The sequence below is a fragment of the Passer montanus genome, unplaced genomic scaffold (genome assembly GCF_014805655.1).
Source record: "Passer montanus isolate IOZ18808 unplaced genomic scaffold, ASM1480565v1 scaffold279, whole genome shotgun sequence".
Classification (NCBI taxonomy): Eukaryota; Metazoa; Chordata; class Aves; order Passeriformes; family Passeridae; genus Passer; species Passer montanus.
In genome coordinates this window covers 58,575-84,730 of record NW_024367472.1, presented here as the reverse complement: position 1 = coordinate 84,730, position 26,156 = coordinate 58,575, and the positions used below count along the sequence as shown (strand labels likewise).

Sequence of the window (26,156 nt, the reverse complement as noted above, 5' to 3'; positions counted from 1 at the left end):
AGAGATGGCCTCTGTTCCACATCCTCAGATGGCCTCTGTTCCACACTATAAGACAGAGACCCTGGGACTCAGCAAGTCCCTGGCAGCAGGAAACAATCCAGATGTGCTTTTGGTCCCTAAATTTCACTGGTTTTATGAAACACTGAATTCAACCTTCACTCTTGGCCCCAGATGTGTCCGTGTTCTTGTAAACCAGTCTGCAGACTGCAGCTGTACATGGATGCCCAAATGCAAGTGCAGAGTGTCTGCTGTAATGTTGAGTGGGGGTCTGAAGTGGTGGAACCGAGACTTCACATTTTAAACATCTGTGAGAAAGCTGTTAGAGTTAGGTATAGCAAGGGACAATCTGAAGTCCTATTAAAATTGCTCTAGCAGAAGGTGGATAATGGGAAAGCCTTTCATGTGCATGAAACTTGTCACAACCATGATCCCAAATCATGCAAACAGAAAATTTGGATTATACTAAGAAAGGAAGAAAAATCACTAGTGTACAGGACAGCAACTTGGACAGTGTTCTGCTGTCCTCTGTGAAAAACCCATAAACTCTACCTTCATTCAGTGTGAGGAATGATAAAAAATGGTTGCAATAGCTCATGGCTGAACCAGGAGTTACTGCCTTGACTTCCCCTGATTTGTATTAGTGAAGCTCTCCCCTCTATCCCTCCCAAAGAGGTCTGTGAAGGTTGGGGTGAGAAGCTAGATCTGAGTTTGGATTCTCTGCAGGACACATGGGTGTCTTTGCTGGTCCTGTTTGGTCATTCAGGTAGAGACACTCCACTTTGCACACAGGAGTCTAGGGAAGCCTAACAAAAGTGATTTCTTTTCCTCAAGCATAAGTTAGGCAATGCCACAAAAGCTCCATGTTTCTAGGAGAGCTGGTGAAAACTGCCTGGCCTTTCTTTTCAGGAATGGGCAAAGAAGTGGGCAATCTGCTGTTGGAGAACTCTCAGCTGCTGGAGACCAAGTAAGGAACTGTGCTTGCTCTGACTTACCTGCCTGGTTATAAACAAGATGTCACCTTGGAGTAGGTCTTGGCCAAAACTCCTGCCTACTTGTTTATCTAACTGGTTGTCCTGAATACTTGTTCCTTCTCTTGTAGAAGAAGAATTGCTCTCCTAAGCTGTTTCCTAGCTATTTCCTTTCTGCAGACACTTGGATAAAGCCTCTAGGCATGTGCTGGTAGGGCTTGCTGCCATCTGAGATCATTTGCAAGCTTTAAATTCAGTGGGAATCCATGTGTTGGTCTGAGCCTCTGTGAGGATGCTGCTGATAATAAGGTTTTATTTGCAAGGTTTGTTATTAGGAAAAAAAGAATTCTCATTGTTGAGTTCTTAAATATTTTGTAGTTGATGGAGGAGAAGCAGATAATGTAATTAAGTTGGTTTTTGAGAAAAGCTGGCAAACCAGCTATTAAAGTTGAGGAGCTGGGAAGAGGAAGGCCAAGTACTCCCAGGGGTGAGCTGGAGAACCTACTATAATGGGAAGCTACCGATTTAATAAATTTAAGATGTTTTGGAGCTGATTGCAAATGCATATTTCAATTGCCATCATCTGCAGTTATCCTCACTTGCAGATGACAGCAATTCTGAAGGGTGTATTTCAGACTTTCATTCTGCCAGAAATAGATAGATTGTTCTACACATGCCTTCTTCAGTGTTCTGTTGTCTTCCAAAGGAGAGGTTGGTTTGTTAGTCAGGATACAGGAATGGACAAACCTTGTCCTGAACAATTATGGTGACTTCTCTGTTCTTCTGGAGCTACATCTTCCCAAAGTTAATTTCCCTTGAGTCATAGCTGGACTGAATTGTTAAACACACTTGTTTCAACTCTCCTAGTAACATCTGTGACTTCAGTTAAAGGTCTCTTTTATGGACAGCTGCTAGTTGTGGGCATTTTTGCTTATTGTCCCTTTCACACCTTTAAGAAATGCTTTGAACGTTGTGAAGAATGATTTGATTGCCAAGGTGGACCAGCTGTCTGGGGAGCAGGAGGTGCTGAAGGGAGAACTGGAAGCAACAAAGCAGGCCAAAGCCAAAATAGAAACCAGAGTCAAGGAGCTGGAGGAGGAGCTAAAGAGGTGAGTGATTACCCCCCTGCCCCAAGGAACTGGGAGTGAAGAGTGGTAAACCCGCCTCCTCTGTTTTACTCTGTTTCATTTCTGGGATTAGTATTAGCATTCAAAGGTACTTTAGAGAGCACAAGAAGGCAGGATTAGGATTCTGAAGCAGCAACTCCAAATCTAGGCTCCCTGGAGTGGAACATTAAGGGTGTAAATTTGCAATTAAAAGCCAACCAACCAACAACAACCAAAACCACCCAAAGAAGGGGAGTTTCAAGACCAATAGTTTTGAAGGAAACTGCCAAGAACTTGGTCCTCCTAGCAGCCAGGATAGCTCTGAGAGAAGTGAATGCCGATTCATTTACTGAAAGAGCTCATACAGAGTTGCACAAGAAATATTTAAATGCCTATATCGGTAATTGTTTCATTGCTCATGTTAAGGGTGAGAAGAGGCAGAAGAGATTCTAAAGTCTGATACAGGAATATGCCACTTTTTATGTTCCTTTCAAACTAGAGAAACTAAAGCCCAACTGCCCAGCAAAGCCTGGGATGGTTTCACATCCATACACACAAAGCTGCCTCCTGGAGCTCAGAGCAGAACAGTTCCATTGTGGCTGGCTGTGCATAACTGTAGGTGCGCAGGGCAGAGGACAGGGCTTGTTCTCCAGCTGGAATCTAGAAGGTTCAGCAGTCTGAGCTCACAATCACCAAGAATAACACACACCGGTCTCTTTATTGTTCAGAATGTCTGAAATGAAAGTAGTCTTGCAAGCAGGGAGATTTTTTAAAATGTCTCTTGTAATGCCCCATAAAGTAGGAGTTCAAAGAAACTGAAAGCACTCAGTTAAATACTTCCAGTATTTTTTTATCAGGGTTTGGTGTTCTTTTTGGTAGACTTACCATTTTGGCAAACTGCTTTTCATGTTAGGGGCTTTTTTCACTGTATTGAATCACAAAGAATCAGAGAATCTACTGAAACCAGAAGCAGTCCAGAATTTTCCCTATTGAGAATGGTTCAGTTCTCGTGAAATATTTCAATGCAGATCCTGGTTCAGAAACAGAAACTGGCTGAATTCTTCCAGTGGTCAGTATTTTGGTGCTCACAACAAATGTTTGAAAAAAAAGAGGTGAGGTCAGTGAAGCTGTTTGAATGTGCTGGAAGAGGGAGGTAAAATGCCAGAGAAGCCTCTCAGAATTTGTGCACTTGGTACACATGATGATAGATGCAGCCAGACTTCCCATAGCTGGTTCTCTCCCCAAAGCCAGCCATGGTATTGCTTGCTGTTTTTATCCCTTTCTTCCTGTTTCCTAGAGTGAAATCTGAAGCAATTGTTGCCCGACGAGAGCCCAAAGAGGAGGTGGAGGATGTAAGCAGCTATCTCTGTACAGAATTGGTATATGACATTACTAAAATGCCTGCGGGAAAAGGGGGTTGATTTATGTACTTGTAATGCTTCATGTGTATGAGTACTGATGCAGATTGATGTACCTTTGTTAGCAATGAGGGCAAGGGTGGTGAACAGGCTGTGGCTGATGGGCATGAAATCCCTTCATACAATTTTTAACCCAGAATCTGGCGCAGAGGAGCAGCTGACCCAGTGGCAGTACCACTATGCAGGATGTAGTTTCTGTGGCTGGGTGCTAGAGCACTGCCCTGCTCAATACCGTCCTAATTTAGAATCAAAATCTAGTGTGCAGTGTAGATTCTCTCAGGGTGTTATGACTGTCAGGCTTCTCCAGAAGAGCCTGTCCCATGTAGGCAGTGAAGATGTAGCTGTGAGGACATCATGCAGTGAAATCCAGTTTACACAGTCAGCTTTGCAAGAGTGACTACCACCATGTCTTAGTGCTGCGTTTTTCTTATTAATTCTTTTCCATAAGCCAGTGCTGCTTGTTATAGTGTACAAGCAGAGAAGGTTCGTGGGCTGTTCTGCTAGGACAGCTCTTGAAACTATTTTGGCTGGGATAGAGGCTGTTCAACAAAGACCAACTGTAGCTGAAAAAAAAAAAGCAAATCAAGCAGTAACAAGATTTTCCGTGTAAATCTTCCTGCTAGGACAGGGAATTCAATACATTTACTTATGTCATGTTATTGTTTTCCTTCTTACACAAAGTATCGGAGCAGGTTCAGTTTTAGCCTAGATCTCTTGATTTACTTGGAGTGAACTTGGTCTGTTGAGAATTTAGGTAGATGGGAACACTTTCAAGTTGTGCTCATGAGCTGCTGAAGAGAGTTGGATTTGTTTTCAGTTGAACGGACAGGAGTTCTCGTTCTTTTTATAATTTAAAAAATAATTGATAAATTCCTTTTTGTTTATACAGTTCTTGTTTTAACTAGTCATACAGATTCGATTCGAAGTCCAGGGAGGCTAGAGAGGGACTTGGTTAATTTGTGCTGTTCCAGCTCTCAGCAGCACTTACCAGACAGGCTGAGCTTGGGAATTGCCACAGTCTAGCACAACCATGTGCCACCTCCTAGTAATGAGTTCCCCAAACCCTTGCAGTCTTTATTTTGGCCAGATATGTTTTTAGTCATGTTGTTCTCATTTTCCACTTTTCAAAAGAGACAAAACAGACTTTTGACTCATTTTGTTCCCAACTCAAAGCTGCCTATGCCCTCATTGGAAGGTAATTTGTGTCACCAAAGAGGAAAAGGTGTTTCCTTAGTTTCCTGTATCCTACCTTTATCCATGTGTACTAACAGAATACCTCCCCGTAGTCCTCCTGAGGGGGCAGGTGGCATTATGTGGTGCTCCCTGCTGGTTGTGACTGGCTTTGCTACTGAATTGAATCTTTGGTTTCCGAATTTCTGGACCAACAGACAGACCACTGTCAATTCTTACCATTCCTTGCAGACTATCAAGGCACCTTTCTGGCAATAGTCCCACACTAGGGTGTGTGTATGTGAGGGCTATGTGTTCAAGTTGGTGATGGTTCTCGTTCTAGTTCCTGTGGGTTTGCTGAGCACCCAGAGGTCCATGGCTGTAGTTTGGAGCCCACTGTCTGAATTAGCTCCTCATATGGGGAAATGGGGGTGAAATCAAACAGGGCAGGAAAAGAACTAACAAATATGTGTCTGTCCCTGACGTGCCCAGTACTAACCTCAATCCCATTCCATCTTTTGTTGGCTGAAGCAGTGCTCCTCCCCTCTGCAGGACAACATTCCCATTGCCCAGCGCCGGCGCTTCACGCGTGTGGAGATGGCCCGGGTCCTGATGGAGCGCAACCAATACAAGGAGAGGCTGATGGAGCTCCAAGAGGCTGTCAGGTGGACAGAGATGATCAGGTGAGGCTGGGTGTTGGGTGACATTCCTGTTTAGGACAGAACCTGATCATGTTTTACCTTGTGGTCAATGCAACCCTTATCAACACAGAGTTGAGAAGCACTGGAAGTTTTCCAGATTGTAGATGCTTTTCTCCTAATACCAATTCTTTCTCTCTTGTTCCTGAACCTGGGCTGCAAATCTCATGTTGCCACCGTTACTTGGAGACACTGGACACTTGTTTGTCTTGCTTGTTTCTTGTGTGCTTATTAATCTGGGAGAAGCTCTAGGGAGGAGTATTGCTTCTGATTGATGAGTTCTAAAGGCTACGGCTTCAAGTGACTCTAATGCTAGGTTCTGTAGTTCCCACACTGTCTGTGCAGACAGTGTTACAGAGAGTTGATAATCATGTTAAACACACTTACTTGCCTTTCACTTTAGCCTTGATACTTAACGTGGTTGGGTGTGCTTGCATTGAAGACCAGGGCATATCCTATTCCCCACTGTCTTTTGAAACACGTTGGAATGAATTCTGACTTTCAACATGGCTTCCTTAATGGAATGACCTGATGTTTGGCAGAGATGCAGAAATTAACTTGGTTCTGCTGTGTTTGTCCATAGAGCTTCCCGTGAGCACCCATCTGTGCAGGAGAAGAAGAAATCCACCATTTGGCAGTTGTAAGTTCTTTGGTGATTTGTGCAAGATTAAAAAAACGGGGAGTGTTGCCATTTCTGCTTCAGAGGACAACTTAGTACTCTGACATTAATGTCACATACAAGTTGGCTTAACCCTTTTGCCTTCAACCCCCAGAAGGGTTGTTGGCCTTTTGCCTTCAAGGGCTTCCTTTATCCTTAGTCAAGTTAAAATCAGATCTGACTATGCACATTGATTTTGTTTCACAAGCTGAAAAAGTTAATGAGTATCGTGGAATGGAATCATTCCTGGTTTAGGAGGACACACTCACAGTCCTAAACACTCACAGTAATAAAGGGCTGTTTTCAGAAGGTACCTGTTTCTGGAAGCAATAAAGGGCTGTTTTCAGAAGGTACCTGTTTCTGAAAGCTAAAAACACCTTATGCCAGTCAAACCAAGGATGTAGGTCTGAGTTTGAAATAGTTTTTGTGACAGGCTTACAGCCTTTGATCCCAACCTCTTGCTTCCCCTTTTGTGTATCTATGGTGCCTGTATCCCCAGGCACCTTTTCTCTTACTTGTTGGCCTTTTTCTGTCATTAGCTTCAGCCGTCTGTTCAGCTCTTCCTCCAGTCCTCCCCCAGCAAAGAGGACCTACCCCTCTGTGAATATCCACTACAAGTCTCCCACCACGGCGGGCTTCAGCCAGCGGCGCAGCCACACCATGTGCCAGATCTCCTCCGGCAGCCGCACCCTCGAGTTCTTCCCTGACGAGTGAGTTACAGGGCTGTGTGCCAAGCCTGGCTCCCTGCAGCTCTCCCAAAGAACAGCAGTGTTTGAAATAAGCTGTTTTCCACTTTGGAAACAGTCTGTGTGATGTTAGCATGTTGTTGCAACACGACACGAAATGAACAACACTCACATGCTGAGATGTTTAAGGTGAAAAAAGCACGTTTATTTCTGGACTTTGATATTTATAGAATTCCAAAAGTGACTGTGGATTGGAGGATGAAATTGCCACTTTTCCAGCTACACTGGTCAAACCAACAGTCTGTCAATTCTCTCTTCTTCCAGAAAGGAATGCAAAACAATTGTTATTTACATGCAAAGTGCGTGAGAAACTCCATTACAAAAATGTAAACATTAGAAGGCTTACAAGAACTTTAGAAAAACAGGGCAACAGTATATCTCTGTTCTCTGAGGCTTATCTCCCTGAGTTTTCACTCATCAGTTACTATATGGATGGGTTCAGCAAACCTTGTCCTCCCAAACACAGTATCCATAGCTTTTCAGGCCATGATGGATCATCTCAGCAGGGACCACGGGAGCTCAAGGTGGCCCCACTCTAGTTCTGCACTTGTATTTGCAGACCAGGATGGAATGAAGGAGGGTGTTTGTGGTGGAGTGTGATGGCAGTATCAGGACAAAGGGATGAAATGTCTGCACAACCTTTTTGACAGGGGGTGTAAGTGAAGATAAAAGTTGTCTCCACAGCACATTAAAGTTCCAGTACTTGGTTTTAATTTAAACCATGCTAAAATTGAGCCTCTGGGTATCACTACTACAGTCTTACCCAAATTCTTCGTGTCGCTGACATGAAGGGAGAAAACTCTTCAGTGCTTTACATGACTTCACAATGTGTTCTGCCACTGCAAAGGTTGTTTGGTTTCACATGGGGGTGTGTTTTTATGGAAGGACTTTGGAGAATGTGGTGGTAATGTAGGTGTCTGGGTACTTCTCAGCAGTGTTTTACATAATGGGGCTGCTCACAGGATTAAATTTTTCAGCTGATGTTGTTTGTACCTCAGAATGATACCTCAAAAACCTTTTGAGAGCTGGCACTGACAAACAGCATTTGTTTATATTGAAACATGTCTAAAAGCTCACACATCAGTTTTTGGTTTAAGCTTTGCCAGTGCAAACCTGGAGTTGTTATATTGGAACCAGCAGTTGAGTGCATGTTTTCCTTGTCAGCAGACAAAGCTTAAAAAAGGACAGAAAAATCCATAGTTGACTATAATGAGGAGGGAAAGAACTGAAAATGCCTTTCTGATGGAGACATTAGACTAGTAAATTGTAACAGCTCAGCAAAAATTGGTGTGATCTCCTAGGTTTTAGAGAAGGATTATTCCTTGTTTTTGAAGGGCTCTTGGAACACCATAAGAGGTCATGACAATGACTTGGCTTGCCACATTGCTCAGGTGATGGGTCAGGACTGCCTGTGTCTGCTTCTCAACAGTTTTTCTGTCTCTGATTCCCTACGTCTCTTTTCACAGCTGGATTTGGTTTGCTGTGTGTGCCCTCCCCGATACTGGCCACACTTCCTTCACCCTCAGCTCCTCTCTTTAACCTTCAGCTGGGTGATGCTGTGCTTCTCTCCTCAGTGACTGCACGTCCTCGGCACGCCGGGAGCAGAAGCGAGAGCAGTACCGGCAGGTCCGGGAGCATGTGCGCAACGATGATGGGCGGCTGCAGGCCTGTGGCTGGAGCCTTCCAGCCAAGTACAAGCAGGTAGGGACCATGCTCTGGACAGGCTGACTGGAAGGTGACTTTAGTCATTAACTATTTAATTTAGACATACCATGTGCATGTTTTGTTTGTATGATAATTGTAGGCACAGATCAAATGATGTTCTGTATATCTCCACCAAAGTCACGAGAGGGACATTCCTCTGCATGAAAGTACTGAAACTGAAAAATACCCTAAACCAAAAGTACCCTAAACCAGAATCCAGTTCTTTTAAAAATAAATATCCTTTGTTATAATTGGGCTGGAACATTAGTTATTTCATTTATCCTCTGAGAACTTTAACAGTCATCTAGTATGAAAAACAAATGCAGTTTATGCCCACTTCTTCCCATCAGTAACATGAAATCAAACAACATCAGCCTCATTTGTTGGCTTGTGACACATTTAACTGGTCAGAGACCTCCTGAAAGGGAGGAGCCTGGCAGCATGATTTGGAGGTTTTAAGCCTTAGAGTCATTAAGTTTGGAAAAGACTTTTAAGGTCATCAAGTCCAACTGTCAGGATGGAAAGGAATGCTAGTGTCCTGACTCTTTGCAGGGAGCATCCTTTCTTTATCAGCACAGCAATGTGTAGCCTCTGTGGGCCATCACTGGGGCACTGATGATTGTGAGATGGTCTCTTGGGTGTGCTGCTCCTCTCCCCTTAAGGACTCTGTTTCATACAAGATGTGATAGGAAGCCTCAGCAGCAGCCACCTGTGGTTGGTTCTGTCACACTGATTCCTTCTCTCTTGCTGTATCCCGGTGTTTGCAGCTTTATACTGTCTTTTTTGTCTTCTCTACCCCTAGCTGAGTCCTAATGGTGGTCAGGAAGACACTCGCATGAAAAATGTCCCTGTGCCTGTATATTGTCGCCCGCTAGTAGAGAAGGACCCAACTATGAAGGTACGTTATTTCTGCTTACTATGCAGTCCAGAAAGGGGACATGAAATAAGCAAAGGATTTGGGGCACTAAACCTGCCATTTTTACAACAGTCTATTCTTTTGACATTATATATTCCAAGTTCTATCTTCCACTTCCTTTTTTTGAATGGTGGTTTGTAGTGAATGTAGGAAAAAGTATTTCAGGACAAAATACTCAGCTGGTTCTGGTTGCTAGGTCCCCTGCTGCTCTCTGACATCTTTTGCTTTTTTGAGACAATTCATCAACAACAGCAACATTTTATGCTTCTAATGCTTTTGCTAAGACTCCTCAGGGTGTAATGAAAACTAATATAAAAATTCATGAAAATGACCAAGTGAAAGTAAAAATGCATTTCATCACTCCTTAGATTCTACTGTTGACCAGAATTCATTGGTAACAGGCCAGTATTATCTGGAGTAGATTTTTATGAAGCCATGTCTATTAATACTAGAATGTTTGAGTAGAATTGCAGTTGGGCATAAGCTGTGTAGGTGGCAGACTTACCTGCTGTGACTGGTTGTTTTGAAATAGTCAGTTTGTCATTACTTCATTCAGAGATGATTTTTAGAAGTCATCCTGATGGTTAAATTGTAAGAAAATTTTTTTTGCTGTTGTTTCTAGAAGGTTCTAGGTGTGATCTTTAGATGTTCTGTGCAGCATTTTTTCTTTAAGGTTTTGGATAAATCTAGTATTTCTGTAGTCCTCTTCCAGGCATTCTCTTAAAAAGCTCCCTGGAAATAAATCATTGGAGGTTAGCTGGATTTGATTTCAGAAAATTGCTTATTTGGGAACCAAACCAGCAGACTGTTTTTCCACACTTCCAGAGATGGGGTAGCCATCCCTGGGTAACCTCACCAGCCTCACACCCTCACAGGGAAGAATCTCTTTCTAGTATCTCATTTAACCTGTCTTCTGTCAGTTTGAACACATTAAACATCTGTCATGTCCTGGCTTGCATTGCTGCAGTGACTAAAAAGCAGTGATGTTGCTGGGTAGAGATCCTCTGCCTTACCTCTATCAATCCGGATGTCTTCTAGTAGAAATCATCAAGATCTGGTGTTTCCAACTAAATGTTTTAGATGTTTGACATTTGACAGTTCTCCACAAAGGTGCCTAAATTCAAAGAGACCACGGAACCTGCAGAATTCTGAGTTCAGATTTCTGCTTCTGTATTGGTATTACCAGTATTGTGGATGGGACGTGCCTTGGCTTGTCTAGCCCCTGTGACTAAACCAAATAGTGGCAGCTGTGGTGCTTCACCCCAGAGACACTTTTGGCTAGCTGGATGTTGCAGCTGGGTGCGTGGAGAGAAGTCCAGACATGCTGGGGCTCTGGTGGCAGTGGGATGGAGCTTCCTTTCGTAAAGGGTCCGCTCCTCAGGTTTCCCTGTGCCAGAGAAGCTTTAAGGTGGTAGTGAAGGAAAGGAGTCAGTTCTGATGGAGGGTTTTAATCCAGAGCTTTTATTCTGGCCCACAGGCCTCTGAATCCAGCAACCCGTCCAACATAACTGTGGTTACTCGAACCATGTGGTTGCTCATCCTTTTACGAGGGGCAGGGGAGGAGGGAAGGGAGAGGGAGCCCACCAACCAGGTACAGGAGAGGAGGTCGCAAGGGACAAAGGACACCTGGATGGCCCAATGCCCCCCCAGGGCTAGAGGGCATCTTTTGAATCTGCTCAATCACTCGACACCCTTCTGGAATTCCAGGATTGACAGACAGTGCTTGGCAGGGGTCAGGGTGGGGAAAGGAAGGATGACTGACAGACCTGGGAGGGAACCTTCAGGGGAGAAACTCAGGGTTCTGGGGTAAACCATGAAGTCACACTGCAATACTTCTGTTTCTTAGCTGTGGTGTGCAGCTGGAGTAAATCTGTCAGGATGGAGACCTTTGGAACAGGAGCCTGGGAATGGGCAGAAACTAGATCCTGGGCATGATCCTCTTACCTGTGACAGGGAAGTGGAAAGTGAGAACAACAAAAGTAACCATACATCTCCTGAGAAAAAAAAGGTCAGAAAATAAAGTGGATTTTTTTCCCGATGATGTTTTTTGTCATTTCATCCCTACCATATCCCCTCTCTCAGCATCTTTGTACTATGCCATAAAATGCTCTTGTACTTGTGGGACTGTGCTGGCTCTTCTCTAGCTTTTGGTGTGATTTGGGACAAATCATCCAGTATAAAGTTTTCCAACTTTTGCTTTTGAAATGTTTGGAATTTTGAATAAAATCCTAATAATAAGGGCAATTAAATGCTTGATTGAAATTGTTGGGAAGATTTTATAGCCCTCATCATTGTAAATTTATAAATACATTCAGGCAAAGCTTTGTTAAAAGAACATGGTCTGTGAGTCCATTTGGGCCTCTTGAGATTTAACCCAGTTGTGGTTTTTGGTAGTCTTAAGTGATTTTTTTGGGTTTTTTCCTGTTTAAAGAACCAAATTGTAATTTGCAGATAATCATACAATATTATATGCTGTCTGCTTTGTAGGGTTTTTCTCCACACCTGTCTTATACTGCTGCCTTATACTCTCCCGAGACCAGCTTGCTTAAGCTGATCAGTTGGGTGCATCCCAGACTCACAGTATTCTGGATGATTGAATATTCAGTGGTACATCTGTCAGATGTCTCAACAGAAAAATTAGTGGCCACATTGCTTTTGCCCTAAGGAGTCAGACAGGCTTTTTGGCCAGTGCTCTAGATACTAGTGCAGCAACATGAATGGAATCAAATTCATAAAAATAAAAATATAACTGATTAGACAACAATATAAAAAAGACAAGTTTCTTCTACTGTAGAATAGAATATATAATTTAAAATAAATTACACCATGTGTAAGTGTTGCCAAGCACTGTTAAGCTCAGGTTGATCCAAGAGAAATGGGCTGATCATGCCCATGTGTGTCTGCTTTCCCAAAGGCAAAGGAGCTCCATGAGATGGATGCCACATCCAGCCGTGTCTGGATCCTCACTAGCACGCTCTCAACCAGTAAAGTCGTGATAATTGATGCCAACCAGCCTGGCACAGTGGTGGACCAATTCACTGTCTGCAACGCTCATGTGCTCTGCATCTCCAGCATCCCCGGTGAGTGCAGCCCAGGCTGGAGTCTGCACAGGGTCACCTGCCCCACTGAGGAGTAATAGACATCCTCACTTGGGAGCTAACCCCTGGGCTGTGTTGTGTTCTGTAATTGTTCCCCAAAATCATAACCCAGATCTTGCCATCCTGTAGGACCTTTCTGTGGAGATCCCCCCTGTTCAGTGTTCAGTAAGTCTTTCCTTTGGTACACAACGAGTGTTTTTTGGAAGCAGGAGTGAGCTTTGTTGGGCGTGGAAGGGCTCTGTACCTGCATTGGATACTGATACTAAGGAAGAGGGGATCTGCAGTGGATCAGACTGCTGATGGATGGTGTGGTGCTTCCCCAGGGTGTTGAACTCCGAAGGATCAGAATGTCCCATCATTAGGGTGACCTCAGGATACATTAAATTAGCAGCGATTGCTTGATTTACATGAGAACCTGTTCTTTGCCTTCAGCGGCCAGTGAGACTGACTATCCCCCAGGCGAGATCTTCCTGGAGGGGGATATGAATCCTGAAGAGTCAGCTGGAGCAGATGGTGTCTTGGCAGGGATCACGCTGGTGGGCTGTGCCACCCGCTGCAATGTGCCACGAAGCAACTGTTCCTCGCGTGGGGACACACCTGTTCTGGACAAGGGACAGAGTAAGTTTTGGGATGTAAAACTTAGTGACATATCAATTTCAGCTAATCCTGTACGAGCTCATGGTGTTACATTCTCTGTGGTGTAGCCACATTCTCTTGTCCCAAAGTTAAGCACTTCAGAGGCCTCCAGAATTTTGTTACTACGTACAGGACTACCAAAGGCCCTTTTGGTACATTTCTTCTTAGAGCCCTCCTTTCTTCTCTGATTCACATGCTGCAGCCTGATTGCAGGAGTCATACAGCAGAGTATTTTGGGTATGTGAGATGTTTGCCCTGCTACCGGTGCTGCTGTTCTGATTTCTTTGTTCCCTGAGTGTTGGGAAGCCAATTAAGCTCCCATGCAAATCATACTGCTGCCCTTGCTGACTCCATACTGTAGTGACAGCCTTGTAGCCCTTCCAGTGCTGTGCTATGCTAGTCACAGATTATGCTTCACTTTAAAATAGTGTCTGTTTCCCGTCCAGGCAGAAGATACCTGATGAGCTGCTGTGTCTGTGGCACAGGCTCAGGGCTTGATTAAGTTTGGCAAGGAAAGATAAATTAAAGAATTGACAGCCTGATATCTCTATATAGTTAACTCACCAACTGATTCTTCAGCATGTCTCACATTGTTCATTGTCCTCCAGGTGAGGTGGCTCCTGTCTGCAATGGGAAGATCAACCAGTCTCAGTCTACTGAGGAGGCAACAGAGGCTACAGAGGTACCGGAAAGCAGTGCCAGCGAGGCAGAGCTGACACAGGCCCGGCCTGGGCCCCTCACCGAGCATGTGTTCACAGACCCTATCCCAGCCCAGGCACCCAGGCAGAATGGGTAGGTGAGCTGAGGTCAGAGGAATGGTTCTGTTCTATTACTGATCCTTTTTCATAAGCTTTGTGATAAGAGAAGCAGCCTGATCTTCTGATAAAGTTCAGACCCCTATCAGTTTTGTGCCCAAGCAATTTTACAGATGGGATAGGAAAAAAATGTAATGAAAATGTACATGGTTCAGCCTGCAACTGGCTGGGTCAGCTGTTAAAATGCAAATGTTTGACCTCTCACTATGCACTTAGACCTGTGGTTAAGGCAGATCTCCCAAAGTATTTGTACACTTCCTGTTCTTACTGAGGGAGCTTACTGATATGTGTGTAGAAATGATGATTGATTTATTCTAGTAGTACCTCTGATGTGCTGTAAAAGTAACCAAGAAAGGATATTCACCACTCAAAAAGCTTAAGACAAACAAAGCTGATGTGATGGCCTGAAGAATAGGGTGGAAGTCTTGGATGCAGATTGTTCCTGAATGCCGAGGTTCTGAGTTGCTTCTGTTGAAGCTGCAGATGAACAGAGAAAATATTGTTAGTAATAGTCTTGCTAAACTCAGTCAGGGTCTGTAGATTTGAAGTGCTTGTTGTTTGTAAGGGGAGGAGAAAGGAAATACTGTAAATTGCAGATTTGCAGTTGAAAACTACCAAAGAGAAGGAAGCAATTTGTGTCTTCAAGGGCTCATACCTGTCTGTGAATGCCAAGCTGTGGGCCTAGGTGGGCATTCTGTGCACTGCTGCTTGCTAAATTTCTAACACTGTTCTTTTGCCTCTTCAGGGAGAATGGGCAACTGAAGACGGAGCCCAGCACAACACTGCCAGATCAGGAGTCAACCAGAGATGCTGGGACCTGCACCAGTGCCGCCCCCACCATGTGGCTGGGAGCTCAGAACGGCTGGTGTGTCCCCCTTGGGATGGCATATCTCTGTGTCACCTCCCTGCTCTGTGCTCTATTTTTCAAGTCCACACATCTTTTGTTCACTGCGTGTTTCTGGAGAAAGTTTCCATTCCTCATTTCATTGCTCAGCTCACCATAGTCTCAGGGATTTAACATCACTTTCTTACCTTACCTCCACCTTTCCTACCAGAAGGGAAGACTCAAACCTGGGCAGGCTGGAAGGTGTGGGGCTCTGCTGCTAACCCTCCCCAATTTGTCCTCTCTCACAGGCTTTATGTGCACTCGGCTGTGTCCAACTGGAAGAAGTGTCTGCACTCAATAAAGCTGAAGGACTCTGTGCTGAGCCTGGTGTAAGTGTGTGTTGCAAGGGACCTGAAGAAGAACGTTTAGGGCCTGAGTGATGCTTTAGACGGGGTTAGCAGCTCTTGGTTGTAGTTACAGAATCACAGAATGGTTTGGGTTGGAACAGACCTTAAAGATCCTCTTGTTTCAACTCCCTGCCATGAGCAAGTATACCTTCCACTAGACCAGGTTGCTCCAGGCCCCATCCAGATTCCCAGCCTTGAACACTTCCAAGGATGTGGCAGCCACAACTTTTTCTTTGCTTTCCTAAGTGCATTGTTTTGTGAGAGAAGTTTCCCAAGGTTTTTGTAATAGGAAAGCTTCATACAACCCATTTTTCTGCTCAGTTGTGGTCCTGACCTGATTCAGTGAATACATGTCTAGCAATACCAGGGGGAAGTAAGTGGGGAGGACAAAGGCAAAATCTCACTGAGGGGTAAATTAGGGGGAATTTGTTGAAATTGATAGTGTTTGTATTGTGAAGGAGAAGAATTCCCTCAACAGAAAACTCGCAGATGTGATGATCTTACTGCAATGAAGGCAAGAGGTGTGACCTCTTGAAGCATGTTCCTGCAATGCTAAACTGACTGGGAATTCTGGAGACTATGTAAAGGTGGTGTGTATGGATGGCAGGAAGAGCTTTTGAGTCCCTCATTTCTACTGCATTTTTAATGTATTTACTATTCTGTTACTTCAGGCATGTGAAAGGGAGGGTCCTGGTTGCTCTGGCAGATGGAACACTAGCCATATTCCATCGGGGAGAAGGTAAGAATCAATGTAATAGAGAAAACAAAATTTGGCTGAAAGTGTAGCAGCGGATTAAATGCTTTTCCAAGGTGAGAAAGTTGCTGGCTGCTGGGGTACAAACACAGAGTTAAAACACATGGCTATTTTACACAACATCACTATCCTAAACCATCTCAGGTGTACTCTAACACCACTTCTTGAGCTTTTCTGAACAAAAATGTGTGTATGTAGTGTGTAGTACATGTGGAGTAAATGTGACACTTTTAGGAATACATGTGCTGTGAAGTTGTTTGAGGTACACTTAGTAAAATCAATTTCTGGTCCTCTTCACTGCTGTGGGTTGTGTTTCCCTATGGCTTGAGCAGTCTTAGCTATGTTCACATCTGACAGCTAGCTCATGGGTATTTGCTATCTATGACTAATGTTGGCATATAAAGAACTTAGTTATTCATTGGGTAGCAGTTCATTCAGCAAGCAGAAATATAGGGCTTGTGCAATTCAGATTTTGATTCAGTCTTTGTCATGAGCTTAAGCCTGACCATTGACACATCAAAATTGTTCCCATTAGAAATAACATAAAGGTTAATGACATAGAGGCTTCCTGTCTGTGAAGGACACAATATCGGCCTGGTTATTAAAAATAAGAGTGAGAGAAGGGAGATCTGATTAATTTTCCTGGATTTAACACTTTATGGGAATTATGTCGTAGGTCTGTGATGTGAGGAAGCCTCACCACAAGGACTGTATGGCCCATTTCCTTTTACGTTTCTGCATAGTCTTGTTCAGCTGTCTTCCCTCTTCTCTCACTGTTTTTGTTGTACTTGTTAGAGAAGCCTGTTCACTTCATTCCAATAAAGGATGTTTAAATTGGCCTGATTTGAGAGCTGGCGGACATCAAACTAAACTTTATTGTTACATGTTTCATAAATGTAAGTCTGTGCCTGAAGCAGGAGGCATAGGAAGGTCACAGACCTAAGCAAATTGAGCATTTGAGTATCAGCTGAGCCTGTATACCAAGATATATGTAGAAAGCTAGAGGATTCTGTTGTATGTTCACTTGTCATGGAGAAGATGCATCTTTCCACACTTGTTTTTTAACTCAGATGGTCAGTGGGATCTCAGCAATTACCACCTGATGGATCTTGGCCACACTCACCACTCCATCCGTTGCATGGCTGTGGTCTATGATAGAGTCTGGTGTGGCTACAAGAACAAAATCCATGTTATCCAGCCGAAGACAATGCAGATTGAGGTAAGAGAGCACATACATGTCTATGTGTGCACACACTTGTGTTGTATTTATTCCTAACAGCTCTTGACCAAGATTGTCAGTCTGGGTCATATTATAATCAAATCTGCCATGGGTTATTTGTTCCTTCCTCCCTTTGCAGAGCATAATTCTATCAGTAAGTGTAAACTGACAATTTTCTTTGCCTTTGCTAGGGAGTCTGTGGGGCCATGTACTGTCCAAACATAGGTGTTTGTTTTACAGTGACTCTTCACATATAATCTGAGGCTTCTCCATCTTTAGGCATTATGGCACAAAGGAACAGTACAGTTAGCAAGCCCCTGGGATCCCATTAAGAGAAAACAATGTTTAGAGCCTTTTGGGTGAAAATCAGTACAGTGGTCTTGATACAAATCTGAGAGTCCTTGAAATAATTCTGTTTGAGGAGAGAAGAAGTGCTGGATCTGAAGTTCACATTAGTGAGCCAAAGCAGTTTGATCTTTGGAATTTATCCTGGAGTTGTGTGTTTTCCTTTTCTCACAAGTACATTGAAAGCTTTTGGCGTCTAAATGTTTTTGCTCCTGACCATCAACTCTGCAAAACTGCCAGACACCTGCTCAAGCAAAGGATTTTTTTGTGTACAGTAATGAACTGCTGGGATCAGCTGACATTAACACAGCTTCTCCAAGATCTTTGGAACCCAAACAAGTGATCTCAGTTGAAAATTGAGTATATGTATATGTGGAGTATAGATAATGGCAAAACTTCTGTGAATTCACATTGGTATTTTAGAAATCCTTCGATGCCCATCCTCGTCGGGAGAGCCAGGTGCGACAGCTGGCATGGATTGGAGATGGCGTGTGGGTTTCCATCCGCCTGGACTCCACGCTGAGGCTCTACCATGCTCACAGCCATCAGCATCTGCAGGATGTCGACATTGAGCCTTACGTCAGCAAGATGCTAGGTGAGGGTCTGTTGCTTACTGAGCTCAAGGCAGAATTTGCCCAAAGCAGACCTTGCCCAAAGTCATCACTGACTGCCCAACTCTCTTTCATGCTTCCTAGGCACTGGAAAGCTGGGCTTCTCCTTTGTGCGGATCACAGCCTTACTCATTGCTGGCAACCGCCTTTGGGTGGGCACTGGGAACGGTGTTGTCATCTCCATTCCCCTGACTGAGAGTAAGTGACATTTATTCAAAGTATTCCTGTGTCTCTCCTAAAGAAAGGAAGCTTTTAGGTGTTATTTGTGCAGCATGGCAGGTGGTTCAGGCAGGCTGATGCTTTCCTGACATTTGACGTCCTTTAATCATAGCTATTTCAGGGAGGAGAGCCCCGAATATGAGCAGCCCTGGACCTTGACAGAACAGAGTGATGTGAACTGCTTCTGTGGCTACTGTGAAACAGGAGAAACAAAGCTTTGGGAATTGTACTGAGTCTCCAAAAGGAGGTCATGGGATGACAAGTCACCAGGAAGATCTCCTTGGAAATTCCACTTTGGCCTAGTCATCTAAATGTTTCTGTAGCAGTATTTTCCAAAAACTGAGCTTAGAAAAGCTCCATTTACTCAGATTAGGGCTCAGCTTTATCAGTCAAGTAGAAATAGGTATCCTACACCAAATCCAGCCTGCTGAGGGGATCCAGCAGTAAGAGTAAATAGGTGAATCTCTGGAGCTGAAAGTTTAGTTGAAGCTCTTACTAGTCCTGTTCTGAACCTGCCTGTCAGCATCGTATTTTGAAGGTCTTATCCAGATCACTATGGGGAAGTAGGATTTGAGACTGACTGCAATTGCTTTCAAGAGAAAGCAGCCAAATGTGTGTTTTCTCACCAGTGCTCACAGGAAAGCTGAGAAACAAATACCTCTTGTGTAAAAAGAGCAAACTTCTTGTAATCCTCCTGGAAGCCAGGCTTGGGATGGTCTCCTCTGAGGGCAATGAAGTTGGATGTGCCTGGGGTTAACACCAGGAGGGCAGTGACACAGTCCTGTTCATGCACTTTGGTCATTGCAGTTTTGGTCTTGTTTCTGAGTTCCTTTTGAAGCCCATTCTGTCTTAAGGCTGCTGTCCTTGTTCTGAGTTAAACTTTTTCCCTGCTGTAAAGCAATTGCTTTATCTTTGTGTGTTCCTGTAAAAAATCTGGTAAGCAAGAAAATCTGACTAAAAATGTAGCAGTGGATCCTGGTGACATGTTCCCTCTCCCACCTCAGATACCACATATGTCCCTGTATGGTAAGAGCAAAGTGAGCAAGAACAGTGTTAGTATGAACTAATAGGAACTTCTGTGGTGGTTTCTCTAGAATTTATACTATTCTTGTTGCCCTTAAATTATCTCCTAGTAACCACCTTTTTCTTCTCTCCCGTCCTACCCGTCACTTCCCACGCTCCTCTGTGTTCCCACTCCCTGCCTGTGCCTAGCTGTAGTCCTCCACCGCGGCCAACTCCTTGGGCTCCGGGGTAAGTCCATTGCCTCCCCTCCACAGCTGTCATTCCTTTTGCACCCATCTTCCTGTATAGTCATTCTCCCACCTTCCATTCTGCCATTCAACTTCTCTCCATCCATTTTTCCTCATCACTCTTTTGCTTTAAGTTGCATTAGAGAAAAGCAACCAGAGACAGTCATGTAAATATCCTAATTTCCCACAGCCATAAACAATGTTTTCCATCTCATTGTTGATCCTTCTGGTTTTTTGTGTTAAGGATAATTATTCTTCAGCAGTGGTTCCCTTAGTGTGGTAGATCAGTTTGAGATGGGGACAGGAAAGGTTCATTCAGTCAGAAGCAGGAACCAGGAGTAGAGTGTTCTTCCAAGGTCTCCCTTGGTCATCCTTTGTTTTCCAATGATGCTTCTTTCATCAGTTTCAGGCCAGTGGCAGGTGGTGCTATGGCGCCTGTCAGCTGTAAGTTATCAAACAAGATGTTGAACCGAAGGGGACTTCATAAGCATGAAGAATTGTTTAGGTTTGTGCCAGTTAAGGTGGGATCTCAGTTCAAATTCATGCCTTTCCAGGGTCAGAAATTAAAGGGGCTTTTTTCTCTCTCAGAGACATTAATATAGCTGTCCAGACGCATTATCAACACGTGTCTCCTCCTTTTAAAGCATCTGATATTAGTTGCAGAAAAAAGCCAGATACTGTACACACATTGACTCTCATTCCTCTATCAAAGTATTTGTATTTGTCCCACTGTCCTGTCTTGAGCCTGATAGGGAAAAGTCTCTTTTGTCCAAGTCACGTAACTGAAATTCATCCAAAGTTAAAACACAGAACTACAGATAAGTAATGAATTCACTTTTTCATAGAAAAGTGAAAGCTGTCTCATTTAATATTGTTCCTGCTGTACTGATGTGGGTGCATGCAGAAGGAAAGCATTTCCCATCCTGAGCTGAGAGCACTGATCTCTGTTGCGTGGTTAGTGGAAATTGTCACATTCTCAGAGCCTGATCATGAAGGATACAGAGCCCTGAGCTTTCCTTGGAAGCTGTGGACGGTGAGCATCTGAAAGATGTTCATTGCTGGAGTAGCTGGCAGTCTGGTGTCATGGTTGAATCAAGAAATGAGGAAGGACATCCACTTCTGTAATGGCTCTGAGTGGGCTGAGAGGCTTCACCAGACCCAGACTGCTGTCAGCAGCATGGGTGCTCATTACTGGGCATGAGCAAAGGACTTGACTTGAAAGTTGAGTAACATCACTAATCCAGAGCAGTAACTGTCCTCCAGCTGCCTTCTGGGGACAGTAGACACTTTGGGTACCCTGCCAGCTACAAAAGACCAAGGTTGATCCTACACAGTGGCTTATTTCTGGAGGCTGGAGACGATCACTGCTGGTGACACCAGTCTAGCTTGCCCCAGGCTAAAAGAGAACGACTGTGTAATCTGCTGTGGTCTCCTCCATTACATCATTCATAAAAGACCTTAAAAGAGACCTGCACCTTTAAAGGTTTTCCTTCACAGCTCATGAGTTTTCTCTCTGATGGAGTCCCTTCTGTAAAGGGGACTCAAAGCTATCATTGATGGTGTTCTTGCTCTGTCTTTAGCCAACAAGACTTCACCAACCTCTGGAGAGGGCAGTCGCTCTGGTGGGGTCATCCACGTGTATGGTGATGACAACAGTGACAAATCTGCCAGCAGCTTCATTCCCTACTGCTCAATGGCTCAGGCACAACTCTGCTTCCATGGCCACCGTGATGCTGTCAAGTTTTTCGTCTCTGTGCCAGGTAAGCACAGCTCTCCCTCAGCAGGTGCTTGTCCTTCCATCCCTTTTGAGGCAGGGGCTGTACCTGGTCTGCAGCAGATTAGGGTCCAGGCTGTGGCTGATACTTCCTGTGGTTCACACATCTGTATTTATACTGGAGTAACTGCCAGTTAGACTAGCAGAAAGAATTGGTCTGCACAATGTGTTTGTGTGCATGTGAACTGTGTGGGGGCTGAGCAGAGGTACCAACAGCACCTCTGTCCTCTCCTAGGCAATGTCCTTGCGACCCTGAACGGGAGTGTGTTGGACAGCCCTTCAGAGAACCCCAGCACAGCAGCCACTGAGACGGAGGGTCAGAAGCTAAAGAACGTTCTGGTGCTGAGTGGAGGAGAAGGGTATATTGATTTCCGGATTGGTAAGTCCCCTTGGTGGGAGGCATCTGGAAAGGTAGTGGGTGCATAGCTGTGGTCATGGAGTGAGGTATTACTGTTGTGGAGAACCAAAGCAGAAAAGCCCCACACTGCTTCTCCTTCATCTGCCTGTGAGGGCAAATAAGGATGTTTCTTGCACAGCACAAGGCTGTCAACCTGTGCCTGTGGCTGCAGTGTCACACGTCTGAAGTGAAGCCTACAAAATCGGGAACAAAACAACACAGTTTTGAGATTATGTTAATATAGGAAGTAATATAAAAGAAGGTCTTTAACTGGAGGCCTCCAGGTGCAATATACGCACATGATACAGGACTTCTACACTTTTTTAAGTTAAACAAATTAGCATATTTAACAAATATTGTCCAATTAGAAGAGCAGTTGGTTAGGTAATTTCCCCCATTTCTCCCCCACTGGAGTTGGTCCAAGAGCTTTGCCCACATTTATTACGTCTATGATGCATGGTAAAAAGCAAGATGTCCTTGGTTGACTAAAGAGGCAAGACTAAATAGTATTTCAGAAATATTTTAAAGTTAGCTTACTGTTCTAAAATGTAGGGGAAAAGGGTAGGAAAAGCACTGGGAGCTACAGCCATGCATTAGCAAACTACAAATATATTAAAACTATCATAAAATAGCATCAGTATGAATGGCTTTGGAAAGAACAAATGCATCTGTGCCACTGGGTCCAAACATTGCTGCCCTATTATGATTACCCAAGCTGCTGAGGGTGCTCTGTGTGTAAAAATCAGCTTCTTTTCTTCAGCCTACCTGAAAGGAAGGGTAGTTTTTGTTGCTGCTGGAGCTAGTTTGTCCTGTCCGTGCAGTCCAGCTTCAGAAAAGAATGGGGTTGCTCTAAATGTTCTCCAGGCACAGAGCAAAGTCTCAGTTCACAGTGGTGATAACAGACAGTGGTGTCTGTTATCAGACTGCTGGGACTCTAAAAGGGATATTGGCCTCTTTAGAGTATTGCAGAGCATTTTCTTTCCTGCTGTTTTTACTCTCTGTGTTCTCTTTTCAGGGGATGGGGAAGATGATGAGACAGAAGAGAATGCAGGAGATGCCACCCAGGTGAAGCCAGTACTTTCCAAGGCTGAACGGAGCCACATTATTGTGTGGCAGGTATCATACATCCCTGAGTGAGAATTCTTCTTTTCCCACAATCTAAGTGTCCCTCCTCCCACCTGAATGCCATGATGTACATACAGAACGCCTGCATTATAACTCCTGCTGGAAACTGACCCTGGACAACTGCAACGGTTCCTGCCTTGGACTGTGACCCCCGTGAACCTCTGAACTCGCAGCTTGCAACTCGGGTCCGTATGCTTTTGGCATGGTTAGGTTCTTGTTCTGCCCTGGAGCTGGCATCTGAAAGGAGAGAAATGGCAGTACACCATGGAGGGAGCTTGGAGCCAGGGCTGTGGGAAACCTTTGCCCAGTGTCAGGAGGGGCAGCTGGAGAGGTGTGGCTCAGGTTCTTGGGCAGGTTGCCTCACTCCCACCTGCATGAGAAAGAAGTGTGTCCCCAGGCATTCCCTACCAAAGCAGTGATGGTAAATCACTTCTGCAGCACCCCAGCAGAAATCCTTCTAGTTCACCAGTAGACTCTTCATCTTATCCTTACTCACCCTTAAGCACAGAATAACATCCTCTGGACTTAGAGCAACAAAGGGTCCAAGGAAGCCTCCAAAGAGCATCATGGTTTCAGCAGCACTTCAGATGTGAGGCTGGAGAAGGCAGCAGCACCCTTACTGTGGGGATCACATCCTCCATCTTTGCAGGGGGAAAGTCCCTTCCTCTGCTGCTGCTGTTGCCTCAGCAGTCATGTACTGGGTGCCTGCCTGTGTGTGTGCCAAGAGAATTGTTTGGTGAGTACAGATGGAAGATAGGTGTTTGATTGTCAAGGCCAAACAGCCATAGTAGCAAAAGGGTAACAGAATGTTGCTTTTTTAAGAAAAGGCAAGGCTTTTAACTCTCCCTTCCAAAAAAGCCATACAGAAAAGAATTCCTGAGTTCATTCTGAAAGGTTGATGTGGTGGTTATCTCTGCATTGCATTTGGTGGCTTTTAAAAGACAGATGAGGGCAGATGGTGTTGATCTGCTGTGAGTTCTGCATTAACACATTGAGATTGCCTCATCTCAAGGCTGTGTCTACTTTTTAGGACATGCTGGAAGGAAATCTCTTCTTACAGAGACTTGGAAAACAGAGACTTCCAGTTGGTTAGGACAAGTGCAGTCAAGGCTATGTCTCACCTGATGTCACACACAAAAAGAATTGAGGCTAGATTCCTGACATCTTTTACTTCATATCACAAGCACTGACTATGCTAGTAAGAAGTTTGAAAAGATGGAAATTTCTGACTCCTGGAAAAAAATGACAGCCCCCAAGAAAAGTGGTGATAGCCCTTTCTGTCTATGCAGTGCTGAGTGATTGCAGATATGAATCCTGCTTACAAAAGAAGCAGCAAAAATTGGGGCCAGGGAGAGTGGTTTTGAACTCAAGATGCAGAATATGAAAGTTCCAGGTGTAGAGGCAATGGTGTGCTCTCCCTTTCTGACATTGTCCCACAAGGACAAATTCTGTGTCCCTTGAAACATTCCTTTCTGCGTGTGCAGGAGTAGGGCAAGTAGTATTTGTTAGTGATGAATTTGGAAGCTCCTGGTCGTCCTCTTGTTTTTTTTTTTTTTTTTTTGCCTGACCTGTACAGCACTTCAGGGTTCACAGAGATGTCCTCATGACAGTATGGGGTCAACTGGGCAAGTCTCCATCTCTGGGAAAGCTCCCTGCTGTGTCCTGTGCTTGCTGCCATAGACCAGGCTTGCAGATCCCGGTGTGCTGCAGGAATGCCATATTCCCTGGGGATGCTCTAACATGTGGCATCTCTCTTGACACAGCAGCACCTAAACAATTTTTGTATCCACAATTCAGGAAAGGTTGTGGCATACATTTTCCCTGCAAGAAGGCAAGAGACATCTCTGGTGAACAGAGGTCTCAGCCAGCCACAGTGGTGCCCATGCTACATGTGAGCAGTGCCGGTGACATGCACCCATCACACCACTCCTCCCCAAGGCAGGAATCCAGGCAGAGGGCATCTTCCAGGCATATGCATACTGGACTCTGTGACTGGCACGAGGTTAAGGGATACATGGAACCACCACCTGCATGCTGGGGGACCTTTCACCAGGGACATTTTGCTGGCGCACTGCTGACCATTCCAGGCTTCTCATTCACTTTTGCCATATGCTTTCTGCTAGGAAGACCTCTTTGGATCCCAACACAGAGTGCTTTGAACTAAACAATATAACATTTAGAGCACAGATTCCACTGTCATGTAATAGTTCATCAGTTAGGGCCAGGCAAATTTCAGAATCTGGGCTAGTTGAAGGGAAAAAGAAGCCCTGGTAGGGTTCAGTTCCTTAACTCTGTCAGTTCTTTTATAGGAAAGTCAGAATTGCAATATCTGTACCACCAACTGTTCTATATCTGGTATGAGCAATTGAAGGGACAGCACTTGATCTCCTGTCACCCACTGGGCCCTAACAACCCATGGGAATCTCCCATCAGATTCCTTTCCAGCTCCATGCCATGTTCTCCTCCAAGAGAAGCACGTGGCCCAGAGGGACAGCTGCAGGGGGGAGACCCAGCCTCTGCTGATAGCTCCTGGGTCCTTGGGTCGCTGCTGGGCATCAAGGTGAGAACTGGCTTCAGTACGCTTCTCTGTCATATCTCCACTGTGATGTATGTAAAGTATCTTGTATGTTACAAAATGATTTTTAAAAGTGTCTTAAGGCCTGTAAACTCCGCTGTTTGGTCTGAAGATGGCATTCTGTAAAGAGCCTGCTGTACTAATATGTTCCCGTGCTTTGTTCCCTATGCTGTCAACAACAAACCATATCTGTTCTGTATGTAATAAACATGTTAACATCACCTTGAGCAGCATGTTGTCTTCCTGTGAAGGCACTGGGATTGCTGCTCAGTCTTGGGAATGCAGCTCAAGTGTTCCCTGTTGAGCATTTCAGTGGCAGGAAATGAAATGTGGATGGCTCACAGGGTCGGAGCAGAAGGGGCTGGTCTAGCAAGCAACAGTGCAATCTGTAGCTTGTATCAGCAGTAAAAATAAAAGGTGGAAATATAAGGTGGCACACTTCAGAAATAGAAGCTGGAGCAGAGAAGCTGCTGAGTTGCTGGAACTTTAGTCAGGGTGGCCCTTTCAGGTGAACTGCTAGGGATAACACATCAGGTCAGTTTTCAACACTGTACAGGTGGCACTTCACAGTCCCATAGGATTGGTGATATCAGCATAATTCGACTGCAGGGAGCCTCTCAGTCCCAGCAGCATTTGGACACCTTAATAGTTATTTTGTAGAATTGCATTGATTCAGGGTCTAGACATGGCAATGAACCATGTCCTTAAGACTGGAGAGGAG

The 26,156-nt window shown here is 44.6% G+C and overlaps 1 protein-coding gene across 1 annotated transcript in view; it reads left to right on the top strand.

Annotated features, from left to right (window-relative positions):
- Positions 1 to 25,662, top strand: part of LOC120504010 (C-Jun-amino-terminal kinase-interacting protein 3) — a gene marked incomplete at its 5' end in the record, with an annotated part of 51,920 nt that extends 26,258 nt beyond the window's left edge. Inside the window, 22 exons of the mRNA XM_039713095.1 lie at positions 907 to 964; positions 1,925 to 2,077; positions 3,372 to 3,426; positions 5,215 to 5,345; positions 5,944 to 6,000; positions 6,558 to 6,728; positions 8,339 to 8,465; positions 9,271 to 9,366; positions 11,231 to 11,392; positions 12,299 to 12,464; positions 12,915 to 13,100; positions 13,727 to 13,910; positions 14,679 to 14,798; positions 15,068 to 15,148; positions 15,838 to 15,905; positions 16,991 to 17,139; positions 17,908 to 18,079; positions 18,180 to 18,293; positions 19,527 to 19,565; positions 21,145 to 21,324; positions 21,574 to 21,717; positions 22,751 to 25,662. Coding sequence (XP_039569029.1) covers positions 907 to 964; positions 1,925 to 2,077; positions 3,372 to 3,426; positions 5,215 to 5,345; positions 5,944 to 6,000; positions 6,558 to 6,728; positions 8,339 to 8,465; positions 9,271 to 9,366; positions 11,231 to 11,392; positions 12,299 to 12,464; positions 12,915 to 13,100; positions 13,727 to 13,910; positions 14,679 to 14,798; positions 15,068 to 15,148; positions 15,838 to 15,905; positions 16,991 to 17,139; positions 17,908 to 18,079; positions 18,180 to 18,293; positions 19,527 to 19,565; positions 21,145 to 21,324; positions 21,574 to 21,717; positions 22,751 to 22,872 — 2,735 coding nt within the window. The remainder of the gene's footprint in view (positions 1 to 906; positions 965 to 1,924; positions 2,078 to 3,371; positions 3,427 to 5,214; positions 5,346 to 5,943; positions 6,001 to 6,557; positions 6,729 to 8,338; positions 8,466 to 9,270; positions 9,367 to 11,230; positions 11,393 to 12,298; positions 12,465 to 12,914; positions 13,101 to 13,726; positions 13,911 to 14,678; positions 14,799 to 15,067; positions 15,149 to 15,837; positions 15,906 to 16,990; positions 17,140 to 17,907; positions 18,080 to 18,179; positions 18,294 to 19,526; positions 19,566 to 21,144; positions 21,325 to 21,573; positions 21,718 to 22,750) is intronic.
- Positions 25,663 to 26,156: the final 494 nt, after the last annotated feature.